General features: G+C 53.3%; 1 protein-coding gene across 1 annotated transcript; it reads left to right on the top strand.

Moving 5' to 3' along the window:
* Window positions 1–11106: 11106 nt before the first annotated feature.
* On the top strand, window positions 11107–11421 carry LOC308037968 (feather keratin-like; the record flags this gene model as incomplete). The annotated part of the gene is made up of 1 exon (XM_080340114.1): window positions 11107–11421. One exon carries the CDS (start codon window positions 11107–11109, stop codon window positions 11419–11421), a length of 315 nt encoding a protein of 104 aa, XP_080196240.1.
* Between the last annotated feature and the right edge of the window lie 234 nt (window positions 11422–11655).

Here is an 11655-nt window from a genome sequence, read left to right as displayed (position 1 = left end):
AATCCATGCTTGAAGCGTGGACATGTGATTAGAATATAGTTATATATATAAGGAGACTTGTTTCTGTAATAAATGGCTTTAGCGTGATTCACATTGAATCGACTTGTTTTGCTGAGTCCTTATTTCGCTCCAACAATGGATGTAGCTTTTCTAGATTCCACTAAAGCTTTTGATTCATCCACAAGAGGGGAGTACTGTGGGCTGTTCTGGGTCACACAATTTCAGAAAAATGTCAAGGTACTTGAAAGCACCCACAGGAGGGCAACTAAGGTAATGAAAACACTGGAAAGCGTGTCCTAAAGGAGCAACTGAGGACAGTGGGTTTGTCTAGTTTGGACAGAAGGAGGCTGAGGGGCGACCTCATTACTCTCTGCAGCTTCCTGAGGAGGAACGTGGAGAGAGAGATGCTGAGCTCTTCTCCATCAGATCCAGTGACAGGACACATGGGAATGGATCAAAGCTGCACCACTGCAGGTTTAAATTTGATATAAGGACACATTTATTTACAGGTGGGTGGTCAAACACTGGAAAAGGCTTCCTAGAGAGGTGATCGATACCCCAAGCCTGTCAGTGTTTCTGAGGCATTTGGACAATACCCTTAAAAACATGATTTAACTTGTACTCAGCTCTGAAGTGCTCAGGCAATGGGACTAGATGATCACTGAAGGTCCCTTCCAACTGCAGTCTCATCTGTTCTGCTTCCCCAACCCTTTCCCACGCAAACATCCCCTCGAGGTTCTCAGGTGCACAGCCCCGCGCACCACACACGCCTCCCATTGCCCCTGCACTACGCCCAGTCCCACTCTGGCCCCACAAACACTGCACACAGAAATGGCCTCACCCCTCGGCGCTCACCCCACATTCACCCCCCAAAGCCGTCACTCACCAGCCTCCCCTGCCTGCCGGTCCCGCTCCCCTGGGCCTCTCACCGGCCTCACCAGCTCTCCCAGAGCTCACCAGCCTCAGCCCCCAGTCGCAGCCTCCCCACCCCACACCAGGCACTGCCTCAGCACTCACTGACCAGCCAGTCAGGGCGCAGGTAACAACCTGACCATCAGTGGGCAGCTTACAGTCACTATAGAAGCACCTGGAAGGTTCCAGAAGGTGCCTTTCAGGACCCCAAAATCAACACCTCTGGTACAATAAATAAGATAATCCTCCCCAAAAGACCCCAAAACAACTGCTGGAGGGTGAAAGAGGGAATGAATGAGCAGAAATGCTGCCAAAAACCAAACCAAAGGCCTCGGACAAGTGTGGTTGGGGGGGACTTAGGAGGGTAAGATGGAGGGAAAATGCCCTTATTAAATAACACTCCCCAAAAAACTGCAATCAATAAATACATCAAAAGACCCTGCACTTCTTGCGTGTGCTTCAGGTGTCAGGGCACCCATGTGGGGTCCCTGTCATGGCCCCCCTTCCTGTGGTCCCCAGCCCAACCACCTGGCAGTGCCCATGACACCATCTTCACTCATGGTCAGGTTCTAGGGACAAAAACACAGAGTCCTGTATCCTGTGTCCCCTTGCTGCCAGGACCCTGGGAAACACATGCTGGGTGTGCAGGTCACCATCCCCTTGCTGTGGGATCCTCAGCAGACCCAAGTGTAGGTCCTTGTTGCACTGTCCACCTGCACGCATGGTCCCCATTCCACCTACACAGGAGTCTCTAGACCACGGTCCCACCTTGCTGTGGGGTCCACAAATGATCCCTTGGGGGGGATCCCCAGGCCAGCATCCCCTCTTCTCTGAAGGACCCACAGTGACCTATGCAGGGGGTCTCTGGACCACCAGCCTCCCTGCTGCAGGGTCCATGGAGCACCAGTGCAGGGGACACCAAGCAACCGGCCCTGTGCTCTGAGGTCACACAGAAAGCCCCTTTGTGAGGTCACCGTCCTCCTCAGTGTGGGGTCCCTGAGGCACAGCCTGGGGCCCTGAGGACCAGGAGCAGGAACAAGCCTGTGACCCTGCTCTGCTGGCAAGATGGGGCTCTGGGCTGGGTTGGCCTTGGCTGGATGGCAGGTGCCCACCAAGCTGCTCTATCACTCCCCCTCCTCAACTGCATGAGGGGAGAACATCTGAGGAAAGGCTCCTGAGTCTTTGTAAGGACAGGGAGATCTCCAGAGGCTGCAGTGGGACAACCTGCTCCAGCGTGGGGTTCATAACGGGCTGCAGGAGAATCTCTGCTCCAGCACCAGGAGCACATCCTGCACCTCCTTCTTCACTGAACTTGCTATCTCTAGATATTTTTCTATCACATACATCCATCCCTCTCTCTCTTCCAGTTACAATTGTGCAGTCGCTTTCCCCCTTCTTAAAGATGTCCACACATCTGGGCTACCACCATTGCTGGTTGGCTCAGGTTTCACCAGCAACCAGTCTGGTTGGAGCTGGCTGGTGCCATTGAATAGAATCAAAGAATTGTTTCAGGTACAAAAGACCTTTAAGATCATCAAATCCAAGTGTTAACCAAGCAATACCAAGGTCACCACTAAACCATGTCCCCAAGCACCACATCTATGCATCTTTTAAACACCTCCAGGGATGACGACTCCACTACTGCCCTGGGCAGTCAATGCTTGACAACAATTTTGGTGAATACATTTCCCTAATATCCAATGTAAATCTCCCCTGGTGCAGCTTGAGGCCATTTTCTCTTGTCCTGTTCCTTGTTCCTTGGGAAAGACACTTACGCTTACCTCACTACAACCTCCATTCAGGTAGTTGCAGAGAGCAAGAAAGTCTCCCCTCTGCCTCCCTTTTTCCAGGCTACGCTTACTGATGGTCCACTCGATCCCCTCATCAGACCATGGAGACAGATATTAAACAGAACTGGCCCCAGGACTGAGCCCTGGGGAACATCTATTGTGAGAAGCCAACAACTGCATTTAACTCCAGTCACCACAGCTATTTGGGCCCAGTCATCCAGCCAGTTTTTTGCCGGTGAAGAATACACCTGTCCAAGCCATGAGCAGCCACTTTCTCCAGTTGAATCACTGTCAAAGGCTTTAATAAAGTCTAGGTAGACAACATCCACAGCCATTCCCTCATCCACTAAGTGTGTCACCTGGTCAGAGAAGGAGATCAGGTTGGTCAAGCAGGACCTGCATTTCATCACCCCATCCTGACTGGGCCTGATCGACTGGTTGTCCTGTACTTGCTGTGTGATGTCACCAAACATGATCTGCTCCATGACCTGAAAGACTGAGGCAAAGAAAGCATTCTCCTCATCCTTTGCCCTGTGATTGCCCCGACATCCAGTAAAGGATGGGAATTCTCGTTAGCCCTCCTTTGGTTGATAATGCATGTCTAGAATCATTTTATAGTATTTTGTAACAGTATCCAGATTTTGTTGTAGTAGCAATTCTGCAATCCTAATTTGCTCCCTGCACAACCTCATGACACCCCTGTAGTCCTCCTGAGTTACCTGTCCCTTCCTGTAAAAGTCATAAACTCTCTTTGTTTCACCAAGTTCCAGCTAAAGCTCTCTGTCTCGCTAGGATGGTCTTCTTCCCCACAGCTTCGTATTATTGCACAGGGGGACTCTCTACAAACATGACAGAATCACTGTGAAGCTTATCTCAGAAACCACACTTGTAGCTCCCTTGCTCCAAAACCTTGTGTTGTATAACATATCCACACAACTACAAGCTAAAAGCAAAAAGGGCACCAAGACATGCACAGATCAAACCCAATTGGGAAGCCAGGCCTAAAGACAGGCTTAGAGATATGTTAGCAAAGAGGGGAAAGACCAAAGACCATCTTAGCGGCAGCTCCTCATGCCTGTCACAGCTCCAGAGCCCAGACCAGCTGGCCAGGGCTGAGAGGAAATGAGGCGCCATCCACACAATGCAACTTCAAACCACACGAGTGCCATGGGATGACCTCACTGACGACACCCCACCTCTCCTACGATTTGGCTGCATCCTCTGCCCGACCTGACACGCACCATCAACGACAAGTCTTCGGCTTCTAATGTTCACGCTTCAAAGCTGCGGCCAGGGCCAAGTGGACACGTCCTCAAGACAAGCATAAGAAATTGGAGCGTTGCGGGAAAGGAAAACACACCCTCCTCATTCCTGGCCAGGCTGTGGCATCAGACAGCTGCTGGCTGCAAAATGCCGCCATGCGCAAAGCCTGTCCCGCCCCTCGGGGACCGGCATAAAAGCCGGCCCAGCGCCTCTCTCCCTCACACACTCTCCTGACGCCTTCTCCTCCCTCCGCGCTCAACAAGGTGAGCCTCAAGCCCCTTCCCCTCCTTCTCCTGCCCCGCCTGGCCCCTCTCTTCCAGCACGCTCTGCCCCCAGCCTCAGCAGCCCTCACGCCTCCCCACCGCCACGCTCCACACAGCCCCACACCAGCCTCCCCACTCCCTCGCCCTCCTGCAGCACCGCTCCTCGCACCAGCAGCCCCTGCGCTTGCTCAACAGCCTCTCGTCCCTTCCAGGGCCCCTCCACACCACACACATGGCCTGCTACGACGCCTGCGGATCCTGGGGACCCACCCCGCTGGCCAACAGCTGCAACGAGCCCTGTTCCCTGCAGTGCCAGGACTCCCGCGTCGTCATCCAGCCTCCCGCCGTGCTGGTCACCCTGCCAGGACCCATCCTCACCTCCCACCCCCAGAGCACCGCCGTCGGATCCTCCGCATCGGCTGCCGTGGGCAACGAACTCGGTGCCCAGGGAGTAGCCATCAACTCCGGCGCTTTTGGCTACGGATTTGGGGGCCTGGGCGGCTTCGGAGGCCTGGGCTGCTTTGGTGGCAGAAGGGCTGGATACATCTGCTAAGGGCTCTCCCCACCACCCGTGATGCCAACCACATACACCCTGAAAGCCACGCCACACATTGAGGACACCCATCTCTAGGCCCTTCCTGGCACAGGGACCTGCTGTCCATAGCGGCTTCTCGTCTCCAGGCACCAAGCACGGAAGCAGGGAAGTTGCCAGTCTGGGCTGCCTGCGTACCTCCATGAAGGTCCTTCTCCTCTTCTCCCACATCTTTCTTTGCACCTCAGACTCGTGCTGTTCCACTTGGTGCTCCTGCCTTTTCACTCTTCTCCCTCAATAAAATTCTCCTTCATCCCAGCTGGAGATGCAGCCTATTGTCTTTTTCTCCCACGGCTCGTTCAACTTCACTTGAGAAAAACCAGGACTCAACAGTCCATCATGGTGGGTGGAAAAGAATAACACGACCTCTCCCAGGAAATATGCCACCACCAACACCAGTGCCCAGTGGCTTCCAGGATGTGACACAAGCCCAACCCTGGCTCAAACAGAGCCTTCCGCATGAGAACGCTTCCCTGCGCTCGTCTTGGACAAGATCTCTCCCATGTCAGCACACACATGAATAACTCTCTTCCCCAGCATGATTCTCCACCCTCCCAGCAAACAAACTTCATTCCCTCCTCTCTGAAATTTCCACACATTGATTACATACCCCATGTGCTCTTTGCCTCCTGGCTAAAACATCCCAGCTCCCTCAGACTTTGCTCAGGTGGAAGATGTTCCAGACCCTTTAGATTTTTAATGAACTTGCACTTCTCCTGCAGTAATACATTTATGTCCTTCTTCCACTGGGGAGCTGAGACCCGCACACAGGACCCCACATGGGATGTCACCAGTGCTAAGCACAGAGGAACAGTCAATCCCCTCATACTCCTGCCAACACTTTTCCCAATTTTGCCCGGGAGATCTGATGGCCCCTTTTGCGTCAAGGGTTGATTGGCACCTCCGGGTCATTTTATTCTCCACCAGGACCAAAAAGTCTTTCTCTGCTGAGATGCATCTGTCCATTCAGCCCCCAGCCATTCCTGCTCCTGGCACTGAGTCGTCTCCAGAAAGAGGACTCGGCCTCTCCCCTTTTGCTCAGCTCCGTGACATTCCTCTATGTCCAGTGAAAGGAAATCAGGAAGCTCCTTCAGGAATCCGGAGATCAAACCACCTTTCCCCGTGGACTTATGCACACCCAGATACACAACCCCCCCTTTCTGGGGGGCAGACTTGAGTCCACCTGACTCAGCGGCACCACCAGCCCAGCCCTGCACTGGCCCAACCTGCCTCTTGCCTGCCAGGCGCTCCAGCACCATCAACACACACGCACAGAGACCCTTCCTGCCCCACCTCATCTTCCTCACCAACAAACACTGCTCATGCGGTGAACAACCCTCACCACACTCACCTCCACTGAATTCAGCCAGGTCTGGGGAGGCCAGAGATGTTCTCACTCACTGCAAGCCAGCCAACGTTATTCCAGTTTGTAAAAAGGCCGTGAGTGAAGAGCCAGGAATCTGCAGACCTGTTAGTCTGACCACAGTACCTGGAAAATTATGGAGAAGATGCAACTGAGTGCTGCCTAAAGGCATTTAAGGACAATGTAATCATCAGGTACAGTCAACAGGGGTTCACTAAGGGTAAGACCTGTGTAACTGATTTCCTGTCCTTCGACGATAAGGTCACCTGCCTAGTGGATGAAGGGAAGCTGGTGGACACAGCTTTACTGGATTATAGCAAAGCTTTGATCTATCTGCATGGGGGGAGTATTGTGAGCTAATATGGGGGGCGCAACTTAAGAAGAACGTCAGAGTACTTGAAAGCACCCACAGGAGGGCAAGAGAGCTGGACAAAGATCTGGAATGCATGTCCTAGATGACCAGCTGAGGACACTGGACTCGTCTCATTTGGATAGAAAGAGGCTGAGGGGCGACCTCATTATTCTCTGCAGCTTCCTGAGGAGGGGACATGCTGAGCTCTTCTCCATCAGATCCAGTGACAGGACACATGGGAATGGTTCAAAGCTGCACTACTGGAGGTTTAAGCTTGACATTATGAAACATTTATTTACAGGGACAGTGGTCAAAAACTGCAACAGGCTTCCTAGAGAGGTGATTGATACCCCAAGCCTGTCAGTGTTCCAGAGTCATTTGGACAATACCTTTAATTCCATGCTCACTTTTGCTCAGCCCTGAAGTGCTCAGGCAGTGGGACTAGATGGTCCCCGTAGGTCACTTCAACTGGACTGCTCTAGGCCCATCTGTTCTGCTTCCCCAACCCTTTCCCATGCAAACATCCCCTCGAGGTTTATGTACACAGACCCGCATGCCTCCCATTGCCCCTGCACTACGCCCAGTCCCACTCTGGCCCCACAAACACTGCACACAGAAATGGCCTCACCCCTCGGCGCTCACCCCACATTCACCCCCCAAAGCCGTCACTCACCAGCCTCCCCTGCCTGCCGGTCCCGCTCCCCTGGGCCTCTCACCGGCCTCACCAGCTCTCCCAGAGCTCACCAGCCTCAGCCCCCAGTCGCAGCCTCCCCTCCCCACACCAGCCACTGCCTCAGCACTCACTGACCAGCCAGTCAGGGCGCAGGTAACAGCCTGACCTTCAGGCAGCAGGTAGACAACTGCCAATGAAGGGGCAGCTTACAGCCGCTATAGAAGCACCTGGAAGGTTCCAGAAGGTCCCTTTGTGGAGCCCAAAATAAACATTTCTGGTACATTAAATAGATAATCTTCACCAAATGACCCCAAAACAACTGCTTGAGGCTGAATGAGAGAATAAATGAGTAGAAATGCTGCTGAAAACCAAACCAAACAACTCAGACAGCACCAGCTTGGGGACTTGGAAGGGTAAGATGGAGGGAAATTGTCCTCATTAAATAACACCTTCAAAAAACTGCGATCAATAAATACATCAACAGACCCTGTATTAATTGTCTGATCTGCAGGTGTGAGGGCACCCATGTGGGGTCCCTGTCATGGCCCCCCCTGCTGTGGTCCCCAGCTCAACCACTAACAGGGCCCATGACACCATCTTCACTCACGGTCAGGTTCTAGGGACAAAAAGACAGAGTCCTGTATCCTGTGTCCCCTTGCTGCCAAGACCCTGGGCAACACATGCTGGGTGTGCTGGTCACCACCCCCTTGCTGTGGGGTCCTCAGCCTATCCAAGAGTGGGTCCTTGCTGCACTGTCCACCTGAACGCATGGTCCCCATTCCACTTACGCAGGAGTCCCCAGACCACGGTCTCACCTTGTTGTGGGGTCCACAAATGATCCCTTGCGGGGGATCCCCAGGACAGCATCCCCTCTTCTCTGCAGGTCCCACAGTGACCCATGCAAGGGGTCAGCAGCCTCCCTGCTGCAGGGTCCATGGAGCACCAGTGCAGGGGACACCAAGCAACCGGCCCTGTGCTCTGAGGTCACACAGAAAGCCCCTTTGTGAGGTCACCGTCCTCCTCAGTGTGGGGTCCCTGAGGCACAGCCTGGGGCACTGAGGACCAGGAGCAGGAACAAGCCTGTGACCCTGCTCTGCTGGCAAGATGGGGCTCTGGGCTGGGTTGGCCTTGGCTGGATGGCAGGTGCCCACCAAGCTGCTCTATCACTCCCCCTCCTCAACTGCATGAGGGGAGAAAATCTGAGGAAAGGCTCCTTAGTCTTTGTAAGGACAGGGAGATCTCCAGAGGCTGCAGTGGGACAACCTGCTCCAGCGTGGGGTTCATAGTGAGCTGCAGGGGAATCTCTGTTCCAGCACCAGGAGCACATCCTGCACCTCCTTCTTCACTGAACTTGCTGTCTCTAGACATTTTTCTCTCACATATATCCTTCCTCCCTTCCAGTTCTTAAAGATGTTCACACATTTGTGCTACCACCATTGCTGGTTGGCTCAGGTTTCACCAGCAACCAGTCTGGTTGGAGCTGGCTGGTGCCATTGAATAGAATCAAAGAATTGTTTCAAGCACAAAAGACCTTTAAGATCATCACATCCAAGTGTTAACCAAGCAATACCAAGGTCACCACTAAATCATGTCCCCAAGCACACATCCACAAATCTTTTAAACACCTCCAGGGATGATGACTCCACCACTACCCTGGGCAGTATAAGTGCTTGACAACAATTTTGGTGAATAAATTTCCCTAATATCCAATGTAAATCTCCCCTGGTGCAGCTTGAGGCCATTTTCTCTTGTCCTGTTCCTTGTTCGTTGAGAAAGACACTGACACCTACCTCGCTAAAACCTCCTTTCAGGTAGTTTTAGAGAGGAAGAAAGTCTCCCCTCTGCCTCCCTTTCTCCAGGCTACGCTTACTGAGGGTCCACTCGATCCCCTCATCAGACCATGGAGACAGATATTAAACAGAACTGGCCCTAGCACTGAGCCCTGGGGAACACCTCTTGTGAGCAGCCACCAACTGCATTTAACTCCAGTCACCACAGCTATTAGGGCCCAGTCATCCAGCCAGGTTTTTTGCCAGTTGAAGAATAAACCTGTCCAAGCCATGAGCAGCCACTTTCTCCAGTTGAATCACTGTCAAAGGCTTTAATAAGGTCTCAGTATACAACATCCACAGCCATTCCCTCATCCACTAAGTGGGTCACCTGGTCAGAGAAGGAGATCAGGTTGGTCAAGCAGGACCTGCCTTTCATCACCCCATCCTGACTGGGCCTGATCGCCTGGTTGTCCTGTACTTGCTGTGTGATGTCACTCAACATGATCTGCTCCATGACCTTCCCTGGCACCAAGGACAGACTGATAGGCCTGCAGATCCTCGGATCCTCCTTCTGTCCCTTCTTCTTACATAAGCAGCACATTTGCCAACGTACAGCCAAGGGGGAATTCCCTGTTGAGCCAGGACTGCAGATAAATGATGCAAAGTGGCTTGGTGAGCGCCTCCGCCAGCTCCCTCAGTACCCTTGGCTGGATCCCATCAGGCCCCATAGATTTGTGAGTGTCCAACTGGTGTAGGAGGTTTCCAACCATTTCCCCTTGGATTCTGGGGGCTTCATTGTGCTCCCTGTCTTCTACATCAGAGGCTTGGTATCCAGAGAATAATTGGTCTTATTAGAAAGACTGAGGTGAAGAAAGCATTAAAGCATTTTCCTCATCCTTTGCTCTGCGACAGCCCCCACATCCAGTAAAAGATGGACATTCTCATTAGCCCTCCTTTTGCGGATAATGTATGTATAGATTCATTTTATTGTATTTTGCTACAGTACTTGGATCATGTTGGAGTAGCACTTCCACAATTATAATTTTCCCCCTGTACAACCTCATGACATCCCTGCAGTCCTCCTGAGTTATCTGCCCCTTCCTGTAAAAGTCATAACCTCTCATTGTTACCCCAAGATCCAGCTAACATTCTCTGTTTAGTCAGGATGCTATTATTCCCCACAGCTTCATATTTTCACACATGCAGACTCTCTTTCGAACGTGACAGAATGTTCTGGAACCTTATCTCAGAATCCACCCCTGCAGCTCCCTTGCTCCAAAACTTTGTGAAGTATAATGAATCCACCCATCGACAAGCTTAAAAGAAGGACGGGCACCAAGGCATGCACAAAGTAAACCCAAGCAGGAAGCCAGGCCTAAAGACAGGCTTAGAGACATATTAGCAAAGACAAACCGAACACCATATAGGAGGCAGGTCCTCAAGCCTGGCACAGCTCCAAAGCCCAGACCAGCCTGACGGAGCTACAAGGAAATCCAGCCCCGTGCTCACAATGAACCTGTAAACCACATGGATGCCATGGGATGAGCTCACTGATGACACCCCACCTCTGCTACGCTTTGGCTGTGTCCTCTGCCCACCTAACACACGCCATCAACGCCAAGTCTTCGGTCTCTCATGCTCACAATTCAAAGCTGTTGCCAGGGCTAAGTGGACACGTCCTCAAGACAAAAACAAGAAATTGGAGCATTGCGGGAAGGAAAACACACCCTCCTCATTCCTGGCCAGGCTGTGGCATCAGACAGCTGCTGGCTGCAAAATGCCGCCATGCGCAAAGCCTGTCCCGCCCCTCGGGGACCGGCATAAAAGCCGGCCCAGCGCCTCTCTCCCTCACACACTCTCCTGACGCCTTCTCCTCCCTCCGCGCTCAACAAGGTGAGCCCCAAGCCCCTTCCCCTCCTTCTCCTGCCCCGCCTGGCCCCTCTCTTCCAGCACGCTCTGCCCCCAGCCTCAGCAGCCCTCACGCCTCCCCACCGCCACGCTCCCCACAGCCCCACACCAGCCTCCCCACTCCCTCGCCCTCCTGCACCACCGCTCCTCCCACCCTCAGCCCCCTGCGCTTGCTCAACAGCCTCTCGTCCCTTCCAGGGCCCCTCCACACCACACATATGGCCTGCTACGACGCCTGCCGCCCCTGCGGACCCACCCCGCTGGCCAACAGCTGCAACGAGCCCTGTTCCCTGCAGTGCCAGGACTCCCGCGTCGTCATCCAGCCTCCCGCCGTGCTGGTCACCCTGCCAGGACCCATCCTCACCTCCCACCCCCAGAGCACCGCCGTCGGATCCTCCGCATCGGCTGCCGTGGGCAACGAACTCGGTGCCCAGGGAGTGGCCATCAACCCCGGCGCCTTCGGCTACGGCTTCGGCTATGGCTTTGGAGGCCTGGGCTGCTTTGGCGGCAGAAAGGGTGGATACATCTGCTAAGGGCCCTCGCCACCACCCGACGGACACCACCTACTGCATTGAAGCTCCTCACAGTGGACCCTTCTGTCCATGGTTCCTCCTCTAAGAAAGGCAGGAAGATCTTGGTGCTCTGGCAAGATCTATGTCACACAAGACACCTCACCTGATGGTCACCCTTCATGTAGCTTATACCTGTGACCTTCTACTTGACGCTCAGTCCTTTTCACTCTTTTTGTTCCTCAATAAATTCTCCTG

The sequence above is a fragment of the Nesoenas mayeri genome, assembly GCF_963082525.1.
Source record: "Nesoenas mayeri genome assembly, chromosome: 2".
NCBI classification, from domain to species: Eukaryota; Metazoa; Chordata; class Aves; order Columbiformes; family Columbidae; genus Nesoenas; species Nesoenas mayeri.
The sequence above is the reverse complement of the archived record's forward strand: the minus strand, read 5'-3'. Positions and strand labels throughout refer to the sequence as shown.